Source organism: Cygnus olor, chromosome 9 (assembly GCF_009769625.2).
Source record: "Cygnus olor isolate bCygOlo1 chromosome 9, bCygOlo1.pri.v2, whole genome shotgun sequence".
NCBI classification, from domain to species: domain Eukaryota; kingdom Metazoa; phylum Chordata; class Aves; order Anseriformes; family Anatidae; genus Cygnus; species Cygnus olor.
In genome coordinates this window covers 12,036,069-12,053,499 of record NC_049177.1, presented here as the reverse complement: position 1 = coordinate 12,053,499, position 17,431 = coordinate 12,036,069, and the positions used below count along the sequence as shown (strand labels likewise).

General features: G+C 58.4%; 2 protein-coding genes across 2 annotated transcripts; both read right to left on the bottom strand.

The window, feature by feature from the left end:
* Positions 1-111: 111 nt before the first annotated feature.
* LOC121074522 (small ubiquitin-related modifier 3) lies at positions 112-3,875 on the bottom strand. Its single transcript, XM_040566685.1, has 4 exons — positions 3,730-3,875; positions 3,369-3,497; positions 1,555-1,626; positions 112-822 (listed from the first exon to the last, which is right to left on the bottom strand). Exons 1-4 carry the CDS (start codon positions 3,748-3,750, stop codon positions 760-762), a joined length of 285 nt encoding a protein of 94 aa, XP_040422619.1. The 5' UTR covers positions 3,751-3,875; the 3' UTR covers positions 112-759.
* A 305-nt stretch (positions 3,876-4,180) lies between these two features.
* LOC121074520 (PTTG1 interacting protein) lies at positions 4,181-9,463 on the bottom strand. Its single transcript, XM_040566682.1, has 8 exons — positions 9,445-9,463; positions 9,285-9,414; positions 8,126-8,178; positions 7,016-7,124; positions 5,316-5,418; positions 5,149-5,214; positions 4,794-4,840; positions 4,181-4,563 (listed from the first exon to the last, which is right to left on the bottom strand). Exons 2-8 carry the CDS (start codon positions 9,373-9,375, stop codon positions 4,520-4,522), a joined length of 513 nt encoding a protein of 170 aa, XP_040422616.1. The 5' UTR covers positions 9,376-9,414; positions 9,445-9,463; the 3' UTR covers positions 4,181-4,519.
* Between the last annotated feature and the right edge of the window lie 7,968 nt (positions 9,464-17,431).

Genomic DNA, 17,431 nt, shown 5'->3' with positions numbered 1-17,431 from the left:
TTCATAAACCTGCACAACAAAACACCCCGCAGCTCTGTCACGAGCATTAGTTTGGGACCAGCTGCTCTGATAACTCCATTTCTGACAATAATTCATGACGATTCTCATGACTGCATTAAAAAAAAGTATATTTCAGGCGACTTTTATCAAATCATGGCAACGCACATGTAAATCTGGAATATTTCAAACTTACTCTATACTAAGCATCGGATCTGCACGTACAGACCTCGTGTCATAGGCTTAACATCTCTGAAGTAACTGTTTGCAACACACTAAAAACTTTAAATCAGCATCTCTTTTTCCTTCTCTTAGGCATATTATAAAAGGAAACTTTTAAGCTCTTGATTAGCAAGAAAATATACTGAATTATTTACAAGATTAGAATTAAACAGAGGGGCAAGACCGACAACAGCCAGGAATGAACAGTCCATGTCCTAAAACATGGATGAATATTTAGGCCACAGGTTTAAAGAAAAAAAAAAGTTAACAGCAGATAGACAACGTATATTACTTAATATGAACTTAAATCAAATTGGCCCAATTGAAGATATAGATTAATCCCTGCAGATACTGTTTTGACTTGCACACGCAGTACGTCAAAGACAACAAGCAATTTTGGTAAATGTCCTCTAAAGTTTAGAAGAATCCTGTGTGATTGGCATGTTCATTTGTTTACTATTTAATAGCAAATCCAAAACCAGATGAGAGTGAGGTGCGATGAGGATCCTTAAACTCCTCTTCTCAAAAGGATGGCACGTCTTAACACACTCCACCTGTCTGCTGTTGGAACACATCGATAGTGTCTTCATCTTCCATCTCCAGCTGTTAATTAACCAGAAAACACAGGATTTGAAATTCACAACCACACAGGTACAAAAGCACTCAGATCTCTACCCCGACCAGTACCAAGAATTGAGCGTTTAAGGTGCAACCTTAACACTATGTCGAACTCCTTCCAGCAGTCTCTCCAGGCAGCGTCGCCCCCGCAGGACTGCCCAACGTGTCTCAGACAGCTGCAGGCAGAGCCTGCTTCAGGAACCTCCACCACCTCTAGCCGCAGCACCGCCAATGCCAGAACAGGCTCTGGAGCCACGCCTGTCTCTCAGGCCATGCTCAGACATTTACTGTCTTCTGCAAGAAATCACCTCAGCCAAGCGTTTCTTCTATTCCTCACCTCAGGCTTTCTCGATACAAGAAGCTCCCCAAATTCTCAGCGTTACCGGAGCTGACAGCAGCGTGGCATTTAGCTTCAGTCCTGGCTCTCCTCAGGCCAAAGCAGAAGCGGGACAGAGCTGCAAACTCCAGCACCTTCCTGGGTGGCTGCCCACAGCAGCACTCGGCGCCAGCTTGCTCAGCACCAGCGCTCAGACATCTTCTGCCCCCAACACCCATCGGTGACAGAACTCAAAGGGACAGGAATCCCACTCTAGACAAATTATTTTGAATGAGCCGAACTTGAATTATTTGAGAATCATCCTGATTCCAAAACCCTTTGACCTGCATGCAGCCAACAAAGTATTTTACAGCAATTTGCAGTACAAGTGTTTTTCGTACCTGTGCAGGTGTGTCTGCTTCATTGATCGGTTGTCCGTCAAATCTGAATCTAATCTGCCTCATTGACAAACCCTGCAAGTTCAGAGTAGTTAGTGTGAGAAACCTCACTTCAGCTTTTGAATCCAAATAAAGCATTTAGTGATTTACTACCAGAAGAGATATTAACAAAGGTAAGGCTGAAATGAATAGGAAACTTAATGCATCTATTGTGCTGCATGAACTGAGGAAGCAGAACTGTCGGGCAGCCGCTGTCACAGCGAGGACTCGATACGGAGCCACAGGTGCTGGTCTGGCACCCGGTTCTGACCCAGCCTGCAATCCTGCTCTGCAAGGAACAAATACCAGAAGGCAACGGAGAACAAGAAAGTAACGTTCAAGAAGGGCTGAAAGAATAAAGAAAAAGCCAAGGAAAGAAGTATCATCCAGAGGTGATGTTAAATTTGAAAAGAGATCAACCAGCGAACAGTTCTAGATAGCCTTGTAGGACATGGCAGAGAGGAGCGCCAATTGTTTTTCATGCAGGGAAGTAAGAGTATTTGCAGTTCACTCAAAAGAAAACACTTCCAAAAAACCTAGAAAGGCTACCTCTTGGTGCAATTGCCTGCCAGCACCGACTGCCCATTCTTAAGACAAGTTTTTGACTCATGCCAGGCATTCGCTCCCAGTTCTAGTCCTTTATCGAAAAGAGGAACCGAGAAGCATTTAAGGAAAAAAGAACTCAGAGACCACCATGCAGATTTTTACTTGTATGCTTTGTTAGAAACATGCTAGGGTTCTTAACTCGAGGCTTTTATAGTTAGTAAGTCTGGCTTTTAAAGCCTAAGTTGAGTTCACAACCGAATTCAGTTTCTAATCGCGTAATGCAGCCTTCATTCCCTGCCTCAGTGAGCTAGGGCTTTGCTTTGCCCTCTAAAACTCTTGAAAACCCCTCTGCTGTCCAACCTGCCAGTCCTTACCTACAGCCACACAAGCACAAAAGCTCTCCGTGCATCTCTGAGGACCCCTTGCATTTAGCTCGTTCCCAGCCTGAGAAGACATACGCTGCATCAGGCACAGGACAGGGTGCAACGTAAGCCTCGAGGAATCAAAGAAAGAACATCACATGTGACAGGAAAGGAGAGACGCCTGCAAACTGAAATTCACTCCACTTCTGAAAGCCATTTGCACCCCTGCTCTCTGTTCCCTGCACCACCTGTTATGGTGCAGGAGCACACACGCTCAGAGCCTGCATAAAGCACTCTCCCAGTGAGCTACAGACAGCCCCGAGGGACAGACAGCCTCCTGCACAGAGCAGCCTGCAGCCACCTGCAGAACATCCCAGTCAAAGCCACACAGCAGGCAGCAAAAGGGACGTGTGAGAAGAGGAGGAGGAGGAAAAAAAAGATCGCGAAAGAAGTGGTGGCATGGGACAACCTGTTTTCACGCACTCTTCCAAACGGAAAGCACGCCCTGCATGATCAAAATCTTACGTGTGATAAAAGCGAGGGTTGCCTGGCTACAAACTGAGGCTGAACTAGCATCTGAGCCAGGATCAGAACCGAAGAGGCGTTGGCAACGGTATCACAGGGGATTTTTAGAGACGCGGGAGCACCGGGTGAGGAAGAGGCACTTCTCACTCACTTAAGGCTCACAAGCCCAGCTTCAGCATCCCACCCCCTCGCTCTACACCCCGCCACGAGCCGGCCCGCTGCCTGGGGCGTGCCGCCGCTCGGAACCCCCCGGGGCGAAATCCCGCAGGGCCCGGGGCCCCCTCCCGGCGGGGGGCAGCGCGGGGACCCCCAGCTCGGCGGGGAGGGGGGCGCCGCCGCCCGTACCTGCCTCTCGCAGTACGCCTTCATCAGCTTGCTCAGCGGCGTGTGCCTCTTGATCTTGAACTGCACCACGGAGCCGTCCTGCCCGGCCACCTTCAGGTTGATGTGGTCGTTCTCTGTTTTCACCCCTTCCTGCGGGGAGACGACGCCGTGAAAACACCGCGCGGGGACAGCGCGGGGCCCGGCGGGGCCCGCAGGCGGCCGGGGCCGGTTCCCCCCCCTCCCAACACCCCCCCCCCCAGCCCCCCGGGGCCGCGCGGGGCGGGGCGGGGCGGGGCAGCAGCTCCCGCCGAGCGGGCCCGGCCCCCGGTGCCCGGCGGAGAGGCCTCAGCCGCGGGCCGGGCCGGGCCGGGCCGCGCCTCACCTTGGGCTTCTCCTCCGACATGGCGGCGGGGACGGGGGGGGGACGGGAAGGGGGGGGGGACGGGGCGGGCACGCGCTGAGGGGAGCGGCCCGCGCTCGGCTCCCGCCGCCGCCGCCGACCGCCCGCGAGAGCGCGCGCGCGCGCCTGGCCCCGCCCCTCCCCCCCCTCCCTCCGCGCCATTGGCCGCCCGGCCGCGTCACGTGGGAGGCGGCTCGCGCGCGCGCGCGCAGGGCCACGCGGGGGCGCGCACGGCGGAGGAGGAAGGCAGGCGGCGGGGCTAAGGCGCTGCGCGCCGAGGCGGCTCTGGAAAGTGCGTCACCGGGGGGGGCGGGGCCAGCGCTGCGGGGGCGCGGCCTCGCCCCCCGGCCCCGCCCCGCCCCCCCCCCCCGGTCACGGCCCCGCCCCGCCCCGCGCTCCCCGGGCGGGCTCGCAGGAGGCAGGCGGCGCTGGGGCAGGTGAGCAGGGCGGGTTTAATGCGCGGCTGCGGCTCCCCCGGCGCTGCCGGGAGAGGCCCAGAAAGGCACAGCGTGGGGGGACGGGGGGGAGGAAGCCCGGCACCGGCACCGGCCCGCCTCAGCCCCAGCCCCGGCCCCCAGGGACGCGGCGGGGGCCGGGCAGGCGCACGGGGATGCTTCGGCCCGCACCGCGGGCAGGCAGTGCAGGGCCGCAGGCTGGGCCGCCACCGCAGCCGAGAGCGGAGCCGAGGGAGCGGTGTCAGCCCGCACCGGGAGCGGCACCGCGGCGCTCTCCTCCCGGCGGGCGGCATCCGAGTCCCGCGGCGCTGGAGAGGCTAATTGTCAAATTTGGCGTAGGGGTTCTCTTCTTTGAACAGGCCTAGGAGAGAAGGGAGACCAGCTGAGACCCCCAGGAGCAGCTCTCCCTCCAGCCACCGCCACCCAGAGCTCCAGGGGACAGCTCTTTGTCACTCGCACGCCCCCAGCCTGCTCCCCTGGGGCTGCAGGTCCTGGTGTCTTCCTGGCAGACGGGCTCCGTCGCCCTCCCATCACGGGACACAGTTACCGGATCTAGAGCTTAGCGGAAAACACCAGCACGAGCCACCGTACCGTATTTCCTTCGGATTTCATCGTGCCGCGATTTCATCTCTGCTCTCCTGCGGACAGGAAAGGAGCCACCAGTCAGCAAACAGCACAGCAAAGCCGAGCAGGAGGAGCTGCAGCTCCTGCCTCCCTCCCAGGCTGGGGAGCTCCAGAATCACAGCTTTGCCCAGGGCCAGTGCCACAGGCTCGCGGCCTCCCCCCCGCAGACGTGAGCGGGCCTCTGGGATTTTCGGGTGGATGCACACCACCACCACAATGGTGCACCCCCAGGTCCCAGCAGGGGCCCTGCTCATGGTGCACACCCCACGCCAAGCACGCTGCATGGCACAGTGCGGCACTCGGTGCGGCAGCGTGGCCTCACCTCTCCTCCTGGCGTACCCGCCTCCGCTCCCGCTCCCGGGCTGCTCGCTCGTCCTCTTTGTCCGGCCTGGCAGACAGAACAGCCCGTCAGCAACAGCCCACAGCTGCACCTTAGCTGCTCTTCCAGAAAACTGGGAGCAGCCCCCTTACTCCCCCTTCGATACTTGCTTTTTGCTCTTTTTCTTGCAACAGCAGCAGCAACAGACACCCAGCATGATAAGGATCATTCCTCCCACCACAGACATTGCAATAATCAGGGCTTCAAAGTTCACTGCAGGATGCAAGAAAAGACACTTAGCACACAGATACACAGCTGCCAGAAGTCACGGTGTTTACAGGCACGCAGGAGCTCCAGTTACCAGACTCGAGGCATGCAGGAGTGCCTGGGGGAAAGCAAGACAGGCGTTATTTCTAGGTGCACTAGCACATCCCAGACCCAAAGCACTTCGGGCTTCCTTCTTGGTGTGGCTCAGGCAGCCAGCCCCACATCGCACGCCCACGTGGGGCATTTCACCAGGCATCTGGGAGAGCAGGTGGCAGCCAGCCAGCAGCTTGCAGAGCATCGCCTCTGTCCCCAGATCCCGAGTTGTCCCTCACCGGTCACCCGGGAACGCGCAGGTCCACAGACTGATGTCCAGGTAGGGCTTTGAAAAAGCCAGTGTTTGAGAGCTGACTCGACAGCATTGCCTTCCTGACGTGCGAGGTGAAGTTTTCATTTGGCCAGCTGCTCTGCAGCAAAACCAAAAGCCAAATATTGGAAATCAGCACTGGTGGGCAAGACAAAGCTAACCAGACTGCTCATCCCAGAAGGGAGGTTTCTCCACCAGCACCTCTGAAACACGTGGCTCTGCAGGGTGAGCCCAGCCTTCGTGTCACCCCTGCCCTGCTCACTCCTCTGCCTGATAACAAAGGCTGGAGTCGCACACCATAAATGCAGGCACATTTAAGAGCTAATCTCCTGCAGGACTAATCTTCTCTAAAGCTAGTTCTGCAAGCTAAGGAATGTGTTCTTCCACAATAAGGCCTTTTATTGAGGCTACTCGCATACAAACTCATATTTCAAGGTCTTACACAAGTTTCAAAAACTGATGTTCACAAAGAGGAGATTCTCTCTTCATGAGGCGTGGGAGCAGTTTTCCCTCTGCAGGTGAAGAATCCAGCCTCCGGAACAATAGTTCACTGTGACCACAGTTCAACTTCACGTGCATCACAGGGACAGGTGAGAGAAACCAAGCCACATCTTGTTTCCCTAATGCTTCACCACCCAACGCCTGGCGCTTGTCCCAGCACAAGCACACAACCTTGGTCTGAACAAGTCCTTTCTCCAGAGAGCCACCAAGCAGGAAACACTGCCAATTAACCTCCAGCCAGAAAAGTCCCTGGAGATGACTCGGCTCCAGGTGGTTCATGTCGTGCTAGTTTTGGAAGGGAATACTTTCTCGGGTGGGTGAACTCGAGGAGAGGCCACCTCACTGTGCTTCCTGTAGCCCCCACGGACCCGAGAGCCTGCCGGGGCCAGCAGGCACAGCACCGAGGGACAGAAGCAGTGCAGGGAGCCACGTGCTGGGCTCAGGGCAGAGCGGCTGTTGCAGAGCTCAGACGCGGGTGTGCACACTGTGCACTGCAGGGCCGCTGCCCACAGAGTGTCCTTGGTCCTCACCACGCCCTGAAGCCCAAGGACCACACCGGGAGCAGTGCAGGGGTTGCTCCCGCCAGAAGACGGGGCACTGCTCCCACTCGCCTTGAGGATGCCCGAGGAGCCCCCAGTGACTTCGGCGGGTCACTGCCACAGCAGCAGCAGCAGCCCTGCCTGGGCTGCTCAGCGCCGACTGCTGAGGCCCGGCGCGGCTCGAGACCCACGCACTCACCCCAGCAGACTCCCCAGCGCGCAGAGCGGAGCTCGCACAGGTCGGCCGGTGGCAGGATCCGCCGCACAGGGTACGGCACGCACCGCTTGCTGCTGACACACCACAGGCACTGCAACACACAACAGCACGGTGTCACCGTTGGGCAGCAGCACTGCCAGGTAGCCAGGCTCCAGTTTGCTAGCCACCGCTGGCTCCTAAGTGCCGGGGCTGCCCAGCCCAGCAAACATATCAGGTGTTCTGCTGGGCCAGCACAGCTCGCAGCAGGTCCTTGCGCCAGGAGAGGCAGCTGCAAGGGGCATGGAGTTCCAGAGCAAGTTAAGATGCAGAGAACATTTCTCCTGGCTTGCAGGAAAGCAATAATCATTAAGTTCTGCACAGTTTTTTGGGGACAGGAAAGCCTTTGAAACAAGGCACTTGGGTATCTTCTGTTCCAGCAGTTCTGCATCGTGTGCCCTCACTTGCCCTCCCCAGCCAGCCCCAGCTACTCAGCTGCCCACGGCCCCCAGACTTCGCTGCAAGCTCTGCCCTGAGTCCAAGCCTGCTGATACCAAAGATGAACAGCAGACGAGGTCCGCAGGACGGGCACACAGCCCTTCTCCACCCGGTACCACTGTCCCCACAGCCTGCTGGCCCATCCAACCCCACCACGTGCCCAGGACGGGGGCTACGTACAGCCACGTGAGGAAAGCCAAAGGGAAACCAACCGTTTACAGGAAAGCCTCAGTGGGAAGAGACTCTAGGAAGAGCCTGACTTCCTGCTCCACGCGAGGCAACCGACAGAGCTGGGTGCAAGCCGCTCCAACAGCGAGCACAGCCCAGCAGGCAGCAGGGTCCTCCTGCGCTCAGGAGACACTGCTGCCCGCAAGCAGCGTCCCACATTCCTAGGAGGAGCTCAGCAGTTCAGCCGATGACTCAAGAAGCAGACAAGGAAGCTAGCAGTTCCTAGTGGCCTCGCCCCAGAGCACCGAGGGGCGTTTGTCTTCACTGCAACAGGCAGGGATGACGGAGTCCCTTCACCCCGAGGGGGAAGCAGCTCCTCCGAGCCACCTGAAACGTGTGCTGCACTTGCACTTCTTTGGGAGAAATCGGGGTTTTACTTCTGCTACTTACGGTGACGTTCTTCAGGCACTCCTCACAGCTCCTGTTTGTGTACTGATGGCAAGCTGCAGAAAGGGAAAGGACACCTCAGGACCATGAGGAGCTTCTCAGCGCACCCCAGAGCCTGCTCCCATCCCTGGCTCTGCAGGGGCCTAAGCCCCATGGCACCGGCCACAGTGCATTTTAACGCTCCTGTCAGAGCTGCCAGCCACCAGACTCAAAAGGATGTGACATCCCCAGTGTCTGACACCCTCAGTGTCCCCACCTATGACACCGCACACCTGTCCGAGCCCCCGCAGAGCAGCAGCTTGAAAGCACAGACACAGGGGAGAGGCATGAGGCCGCTGGGGTGCGGGTCACGGACCCAAGCCCCCTCGCACGGCCACCCAGCGGGCAGGGACAGCGCGTGGGAGCATCCCGCCCGCTGCCAGCCAAGGCACAGCACCCCCAACACCACCCCGACCCGGGGCTGCTGCAGGTCCCCGTGCTGAGCCCCAGGGGAGCTCCGGCTCCACGCAGGCAAGCGGCGGAGCAGGGCTGTGTTTTCCCTTCCCAGCTGGAAGGAAGCCCCAGCTGTGCCCCGCCGCCCGTCACATGCTCCGCACGGAGCCCTCCAAACAACCGGGCAATTTATTAACGCGCCTCCTCAGATAAGGCGGTTTGTGCGCCACGGGGAGGCCGAGATTGCAGGCCCTGCGCCGGATCCGAGACGGGCTGGGGCACCACATCGCGCCCATTTCTCCAGCCGAGGCTGGGCCACCTCCGACTTGTTGTTTACGGAGAGTTTCCGAACAGCCCTCTCGCACCGCGGGACGCGGTCAGAAAGCGCGAAGAACACACTGCGCTTTCCGTTGCATCTCCATTAACGCCACCCTCCCAGGACCCCCAGCGCTGCTACCCCTGAACCCTGCTCTTACAGCCCCGGGGAGGCAGCCCAGGATCCAAACCCCCGGACTTGGCCGTGCCCTTCGCCACCACCGCGGCTGCAGCCCCCAAGGGACGGGGACGGTCCCGCGGGACCCCCGCAGCTCCCCCGCACCTCCCCAGCACGGGCTGCGGCTCCCACCGGTGCGGGAGCACGGTGGGAGGGGGGGGGGGCGGCGCCGGACGAGCCCGGCACCGGGACGGACACGCGTGGGACCCCCCCACGGCCCCGCGGGACCCCGCTCACCTCCCGCCGCCTCCTCCTGGCCCCGCGCGGCCGCGGGGAGCAGCGCCAGGGCCAGGGCGGCGCAGAACCGGAGCGCCCGGAGCGGGGCCATGGCGGCAGCGGGACGGGGGCCGGGGGAAGAGGAAGAGAAAGAAGAGAAGGAAGAGAAGAAGGAGGAGGAGGAGGAGGAGGAGGAAAGGGCCGGGGACCGCCGCCTTTGTAGGGCCGGCAGCGGGGCGGGGGCAGGCCGGGGGCGGCCCCTCGCTGCCCGGCCCCAGGGAGCGGCGGCGGCGGCGGCCGGGGCGCGTCCCCCCCCGGGTGGGTTCCCTCGGCGGTGCTGGCCGGACATTTGGGGCGGCAGCGGCTTCCTCGGGTGCTTTTATTGATTGCCCAGAGGACGACAGAGGGAAAACAAAACAAAAACAAACAAACAAACAAAAAAAACAAACCCACACCCAAGCCTGTAGCTTGAACGCCCAGCATCGCTGCCTGCATCGTGGCGCTCATCGTCTGCCCGCTCCGAAGGTTCCACGCTCCCTGACACGTTCCCCTGGGAGCTGGACGGGCTGCAAGATGGTGACAGTCCCCCCGCAGGCTCGGACAGCAAAGGCACGACAGTGTTAGGTCAGCCAAAGCACTCGGGAGGTGGGCACGCAGGAGATTTTGGCAGCTCCTCTGGAGAAACGGGCGGCCCCGCGCACGCAGCAGGGAGTCGGGACCTGGGTGCCCCGCCGAGAGCTGGTGCTCGGGGCAGGACAGCAGCAGGCAGGGTCACCCGAGCAGCCCCAGGGGCCTCGGCCGGGACCAGAGGTGCTGCAGGCATCGCAGGCATGGTGCTGGGGACGTGCCCTGATGCGCTTCCCAGCTTTTTCCCTTCCAGAGCAATGCCCCGCAGCCCGAGCCAGCTCTGGGTTCGAGCTGGCTTTAGGGTTTGCCAAGCACCTCGCTTGGCTGGCCTCTTCTTCTCGCCCACCAGATGACGTGGTGGCCGTCCAGCGTCCCACAGCACCGGCAGGGACTCAGTGGGGACACGCGGGGAGCGTGGGCACGGGAGCCCCATGCCCATGCAGCAGCAGCGAGCAGGGGGCCGGCGGGCCGGGGGGCACGGAGAAGCCACCGCGAGGGGCCAGGCAGTGCATGAGCCTTATTTGTCTGCGAAGGGTATTTTCAACCCGCTCGAGATGGCCTCAAGTGGTTTCCAAGGCAACAGTGCTAAAGTCATCACTGCCATGGAAACCCTCTCTTTGGCATAATATAAATATTTTCCTTGAAGAGGGAGGCTGCGTGAGTGGGCGATGTGCTATTTTCTAGCACTCGCTGGCTGCAACAGGACAATCTCCAGGAGATGGGGGGGCCAGGGAGGATAAAATTAGCTTGGCATGCCAGCCACGGATGGAAGAGGGAGATTGGCAGGGTTTTGTTGCGAAACCCGGAGGTTTTTTATGTCAGTGGGGACTCACCCCAAAAAGATTCCCTCCGTAGGGAGAAAAAGAAAAAATAAAAATGTCTGTAGGTTGGAAACAGCTGCTTTTTCTTGTCTTTCTTCAAAGTTTGTGTGTTTGTTTTTCTTCAAAGTTTTTTGAAGACCATTCCAAAGGGTGAAAGAGCCCCGGTCAGGCTCGGAAAGCAGGGTGTGGGGGTGTGGGGGTGGCTCTGGGGCTGCCCTTGTGCCCTGGGGGCCAGCAGGGCCAGCTCCCACACCTGCAGAAAGTCCAAAAAGTCAAAAAAAAAAAATAAAACAGCAAACCACTAAGGCATTGCAGCTGCTCGCTGGGAGCAACAATACAAGATAAAACCCCAAGGATCCACAGGCTAAATATAGCCCGAGCCCCATAAATTAAACAAAAGCTTTTCTCCGGGCTCTCAGAAAGCCCATTCCAGCAGCAGTTTTATCTATGTAAGGTATAACTCCGCTCGTATTTGCTATTCCCAGCCGTGCCTCCCCCGTGTCCCCGACCTCCCCAGGGCGGTTGTTTGGGAGCGTTAATTTTGCAGATCCAGACTTTCCCTCCTGGCAGCTCCCGTTCTGTCGAGGCTTTCACACCTCGGGCTGCTCTCCTGCCTCTCTTGAAGGATTTACAACCACGCTTTCCCCTGTTTGGACACGGGAGCTAAAAGTTCTACTTCTTTCAGACAACTTGCGTTTTTTTGATGATGCCCAGTCTCAGATGCCCCGTGTTCTGTAGGGCCGACTGTCTCGGGCTTCAGTTCAATTTAAACTTCTAGCATCTGTAATAGGAACAGTGAGGCCTTACAAATAAAATACTGCCCGCGTCGCAGAGGTGTTAGACAGCTTCTGTGGGTCCTCTACAAGTCAACGTGGGGAGCTTGTCTCACCTCCTTTTGGAGTTTATTGACTACACCTTGGGTTTTGACACCACTTTCTCTTTGCTGGGAGTTCCCCCTGCCGTTTAAGGCAGCTTTAGCACCCTCCTGCCCCCAGCACGAGTGGCCAGCACCACCCTGTGCATGTCTCCCACGATGAGTTCCCTCGGCTTTATCCCAAGCGCGTCCTGACAGCGTCCTCCCTGCGTGCCGTCCTCAGCACGAGGCGTGCAGCTGACAGATGCTTTCCTCTCCCAGATATTTATGCTTTGTTTCTTTTTCCAGGGGCTTTTGCAGAATTATTTCACTTCCTGAGCGTGGAGCAGTGCTGAGGGCTGGGTTTGCTGCTGCTGCTCTGTGCAAGGCACCACACCGGCCTCTGCGTCCCCACGCATTTTGTGACATCCATCCCGGGGTCGGGATTTGGTTTTAGCTCCTGGGTCTCAGGCTGAGGGCAGCAGCCCGCAGCTCAGAAACGTGTGACCAGGGCTGGCAGCCCAGAAAATCCCAAATTGCCCTTTCTGCATGGAAGCACCATCTCCCAGCAGGGCTTTTCCCAGCCTCCGTGCCCTCGTTTCTAACCCTAGTTCTCAGCAACCCCGGGCCATGGCAAGCTATGCCAAAACCTGGCAGAAAAGCTTCACCTTTTCAAGCCCCCAAGTGCCAATTCCCCATCCTGGTGTCCCTGAGCACCAGCAGCTCGGCAGGGTCAGGCCCCTGTTTGCAAACACGCTGCTACCTGCAGGCAGCCCCCGCTGCTCGGGCTATTTTAAGTGAACTCGAGAGAAGAAAGTCAGCTCCGAGACTGCCATGGCTATATTTAGTTGGGACTTTTCCGTCCAGGATTCAGACTCTATTTGGAAACCTTTTACCTTGGAGCCTGGCCAAGCATCTCGTTTTTATACAGTAATCCCTCAACATATGGCAAATGTTTCTTGTCTCCCGGTGGCTGCTCCACGGCCCCGGCGGCCCAACGGCAGAGATTTCTAAGCCGAACCCAAGACGAGCTGGCTGGCTGTGGTCGTGGCTTGACATTCTCAACCCAGAAGGTTTTTTAAATAGAAATGTTTTCTTTATGCAGCTTTAAAACCCCCCTGCCAGTATTGGAGCTGCCCTGGTCCTGGCCGCCAGTGACCCCACAGGAGGTGCCCCCCGAAGCTGCTCGGCCACAAAGAAAAAGAAAGCCAAGATGTTTCCAGAGCTCCTCAGGGATGCTGGGCTCTTCCCAAGACATTGCAATGTCCACAAGCTTCTCCCTGGGACATTTTGGGTGAATCAAGGCTGAATGCAGCCCTGTGAGGCTTAGTGCAAGCCTTCCATTCCCACCTGTTTGCGGGGAATTCCCTCTGCAGCTTTGCAACGCTGCTCCCCTGGTGCTAAAAGCAGCCCTCGAAGCCAACCCGTGGGGATGCAGTCCCGAATACCCCCCAAAATCCTCAACCCAAGTTAGGCTTTAAAATCCGCCAGGGGGAATGCTGAGGGTGGGCAGGAGCCACCGAAGCAAGAGGGGTGTTTGTCCCTGAGGGCTTCAGCCTCCCGAATGGGAAATGCGGCAAAGGCTCCGAGTCGGTGCATAACTTCGTGTGTGCGTCAGCGCGTGTGACAGCATCCCTCTTGGAAACGCTGTCAAGTACACAGCTGTTTGGGACCGCCGAAAGTAAAAACAAAGGTTCCCAAGTGGTACGTGCATTTCACTTCTGTGCAGCAGTCGTGAAACAGGGAGGAGGGAGCCAACCCGAAAAAAGGGGATCAAATGGCGATTTACACAGCCCTTCCAAATATTTTAGCATCGTGACACAAATGGTGATGTATAACAAAAATATCTGCTTCAAAGCCTTCAGATTAAATCCCACATCCTTATTTTAATTCAGGGACTTCACAAAGTACATACTTCAGGCGATTCTGCTCGGCGCTTGCACTGGAGGGCATCCCAGCCCCTGGCAGCAGTGTGCCTGTGCAGGGCAGCCCACGGGTGGAAAGGGGCAGTGCTGTGGGGAGAGGCTTGCAAAGAGACTTGAAAACAGCTCAGCTGGGGCCAATTCCTGCGGGTGCCCCCAGGCAGTGCTGCGGTAGCAGCCCCGCACCCATGGGTGCACGCGGGGCCGTGCCTGGGAGGCACCCAGGTCCCAGCCCTGCGCCCCTGCAGCTTGTTGCTCTGGTCACTCAGTGCCGCGGGGTTTCTCATGGGGCTAATTTAATCCTGCTTGCTTCAGAGAGGCCCAAGCACCTGCGGGACCATCCTGGCAAAGCTCGGCATGCACCAGGCAGCTGGCCCTTTCCTCCTCCCCGCTTTTCAGAGGCACCGGGTCCGCGGGGCCTCCCAAGCCCAGTGGCCACGGCAGCAGGAAGATACAGCGGAGCCCGGAGGACAGAGTTGAAGCTTCTACAATGCCCAAACGTCTGCTGGAACTTATCCAGGCTTTATGGATTAGTTTAAACACCCATTAGTATGTTCCCTAAAGCACCGTGATTCATCCACAGTGATTCGATTCAGCTACAGCCTTTCATCTCCCTTGAATGTGGCATTTGCCTAAACCACATGGGCTTTTTGTGCTGCTATGTTACACCTACGGGTCCAGCTGTTCCCTCCTGGCCACCTCCTAAATAGTGCCGTCCTGCCTGAGGAGCACCGGGTGCCTGCACAACACCTGCTCCCTTTGGACAAGGTGCAATTCCGCCACACCGTGCCTGTTCCCCGCAGCCTGCCAGCAACCCCCTCTCCTGGAGGCTGTGGTTTTCCCGTCCCGATTATCGCCTCATGCAGCACCAGCCACCGTTGTCGCTCGTGGCGAGGAAGGGCAGGATCCATGCGCTCACCTCCAGAGGGACGACGGGGTGTCCGCGGGAGCAGCCACACTGAAAGCAGGGGGTCGCGGTCGGTGGGCTGTTCCCGAGCTGTATGGCCCCCTCATGTCCCAGAGGGGGGGGATTGTTTCACCTCAGTGCTTTGCAGCGAGGGTTTTTTTTTTTTTGCTGTAATTCTGGATTTTCTCTGCCTCAGCTATCCCAGCCTGGGAAGTTGCCGCTCGTGGTGCCAAACGCCGCCCCGTTGGGTTTATTAGTGCTGAGTGTAAAACCTTGGCAAAGGCGTTCACCATCAGGTCTGCAGAAACCCTGCCGGATCTGGTGCCTTCCAGGCAGATGGGCCTTATTAAGAGCTGTCACGCTGCTAACAGCACCTGACAGCTCTCGGACCTGCTTCCCAGGGCTCACTGGTCTGCAAGGCAGCGACCTGAGCGAGAGCAGAGAGACAGAAGGGTTTGGCTGCCCAGCCCGAGGGAGATGCCTCCCTCCTCTCTTCAGGCAGGCTGGGATTTCTCCTCCAGCCCACGGGCTGTGTCCATACGGGCACCCCATCACCATTCCTCTGCAGAGCCTTAAACGACAGTTGGGATGTGCCAGGGGCTCTGCCTGGCACCGTCACTGCTCAGCCAGGCGTCGTTTTGAAGTTTCCCCCACCCTCATCCCATTTGCTCTGGCCTCTTTGCCACCTTCTTCAGCCCTCCTCCTCCCCCTCCTGCCTCCTGTTTCCTGCCAAAGCCCTCCTGGAGGCACCCAAGGTCGTTGGATGAACCATCTCTGACAGCACCGCCCGCCTGAGGTTGCACGTGAGACGTTGACAGCCTCCAAGTCTCCAAAGAGTCTCCAGGACCACTTTTCTGTGTATTTTAGTGAGCGTGTGACTTTTCCACTATATTGTTTACTCGGGTTAAGATAACTGCCGGGAACACTGACATGGCACCCTGCAGCACAATTTTCTGAACGTTTCGGTAGCATAATATCACACCAAGATAGGCACAGCACTTTGCGTGAGGCTGTGTGGCAGCATCCCTCTCATCTTTGGTCAGCCAGGAATTCATTCTGGGGAGCCCTGCACCTGGGGTATGGCTGGAAATAGGTGGTGTTACCCCGTGCTGCCCTGCCCCGGGGCATTTTGGCTGCACGTACATCCATGCCTGCGGATCTCTGCTGCCAGCTGATGGTAACTCAGTGGTGCCCTGCTCCAAGCCACCACGTTTTCATTGTTGTCACCACCTCCTGCAGATACCTCAAGGGTGCGGGATGGGAAGGCAGGGCTCTGCTGACATCCCACCGGCACGCACAGGTGCTCGTGTTCCTCACCCTGGTGGCCCTGTGCCAGCGCCTGGAGGGGCTCCGTGGCTCCCAGGCTCTGCACATCCCCGCTGGCCCAGCGTGGGTTCCTCTTCCGCCCCAGCACATCGCACCTCCGGGGAGAGGGAGGCTTCGCGCAGCCCCTGACTCACTCGCACCATCTTTCCCCGACAGCTGGCACCGGCTCTTGGCTCCGTGCAAGGAGCCGGGGCTGGGAGAAACGGTGCAGCCTGCCTTGGAAAGCTGGCACTGGCACCGCTCAGCCTCTTCCCTGTGACTGCACCGTTGCAGCTCTCACTTGCTGTATGCCAGAGCTCTAGCATTGGATGTGCCAGCCCCCCAGATTGCAAAATCAGAAATATTTCACCCTCTGGAATCTGATCCTGCCTAAAAATGACGTCCTTTGGGCAGGCACAGGAGCGGGGGGCTTTGCAGGAGGACTATGAGCACTCGGAGATGGGGTCGGTGCGGCCCCGAACGCCTGCTGACGGGTGCCGCAGAGGGCGCGTGTCACCAGTGGTTCTTGCAGTGGGAGTGCAGCTCCCAGCGCTGCAGGGGACACGTGGTGTGACCCAGCCACTGCCAAATGCCAAACCTGTCATGAACCACTGGCCAAAGGTGTGTGTATGGAGCCCAGCGTGCCAGGACAAAGAACTTAGACGAGGAACTGAGAGTGGTGGGAATGGCTGGGGAGGAGATGCAAGCAGTGAGGCAGGGTCAGGAACGGGGATGGGGACAGGGATGGGGACAGGGACGGGGACGGGGACGGGGATGGGGATGGGGGTGGGTGAGCAGCGCAGGAGCCTCCACCAGCTCCTCATCAGGCACTGTGGGCAGCACCAAGCAGCCAGGCTGGGAGAAGACCACCCGGTTTGCACAGAAGTTCTTTGGGAAAACACAGTTAATTAACACGGACAGGTTTTAATGGGCTCAACTGCCTGGGAGCAGAAGAGAAGAGCTGCTGGGGGGGGACGACCCCAGGGTGCTGGGCTGTTTGGAGGCCTTGCTGTCCCAGTGAGCAGGATCCGTCCTCCCACTCACCCACGGCTCCATCCAGCCGTGGGCCCTTACCTCTGCGGCAGCAGGGAAGGGGACATTTGGGCAGTGCTGGCATCTCCCAGTTCTGCAGCCGAGGGGCATCCTCTGCCTGGCATTTTCTAATTTTGAGCCAAATCTGTCGCTCTTCAAGCCTCCCAGCAGGTCTTGCTGCGAGTTAATATAATGCTGGCGACCGCCTGTGGGCAGGAGTGAGAGAGTGTCCTCCTCGCTGGCCCGGCCACTGCCAGAGCGCAGAGCAAAAGCTGCAAGGAAAACCCAGCCTGGAAGTTTCCCGAGCGTTTTGTTTCCCTCTGAAAATTTCCCCTGTCTCCTTAATACCTTGGAGGAGGGTGGGAGGGCAGGCAGACGGCTTCCCAAGCAGCCCACCCGCCTGCAGACCACGAGCTGGGGCCGCGGGGACGGGGATGCCACAATAAGGCTTTCCTTGCTTCCGTGCCAGGCAGCCAGACTGATGGGACTGCTCATTATCCACCCTAATTGTTTTATCCTGATTACTTGCTGACAACTTGGTGTGCCAGTGCAACAGCAGGTGAGGAGGGCAGGGTGTTTCCGTCCTTTGTAGGAGCAGCCCTTGGACTCTAAGGTGATGGCATGCAGTGCCCTGGGCCGTAGCAGGAGGCGGATGGGACACGTCCCCTGGTGGGACATCGCCCCTTTTCCGCCTGGCAGCG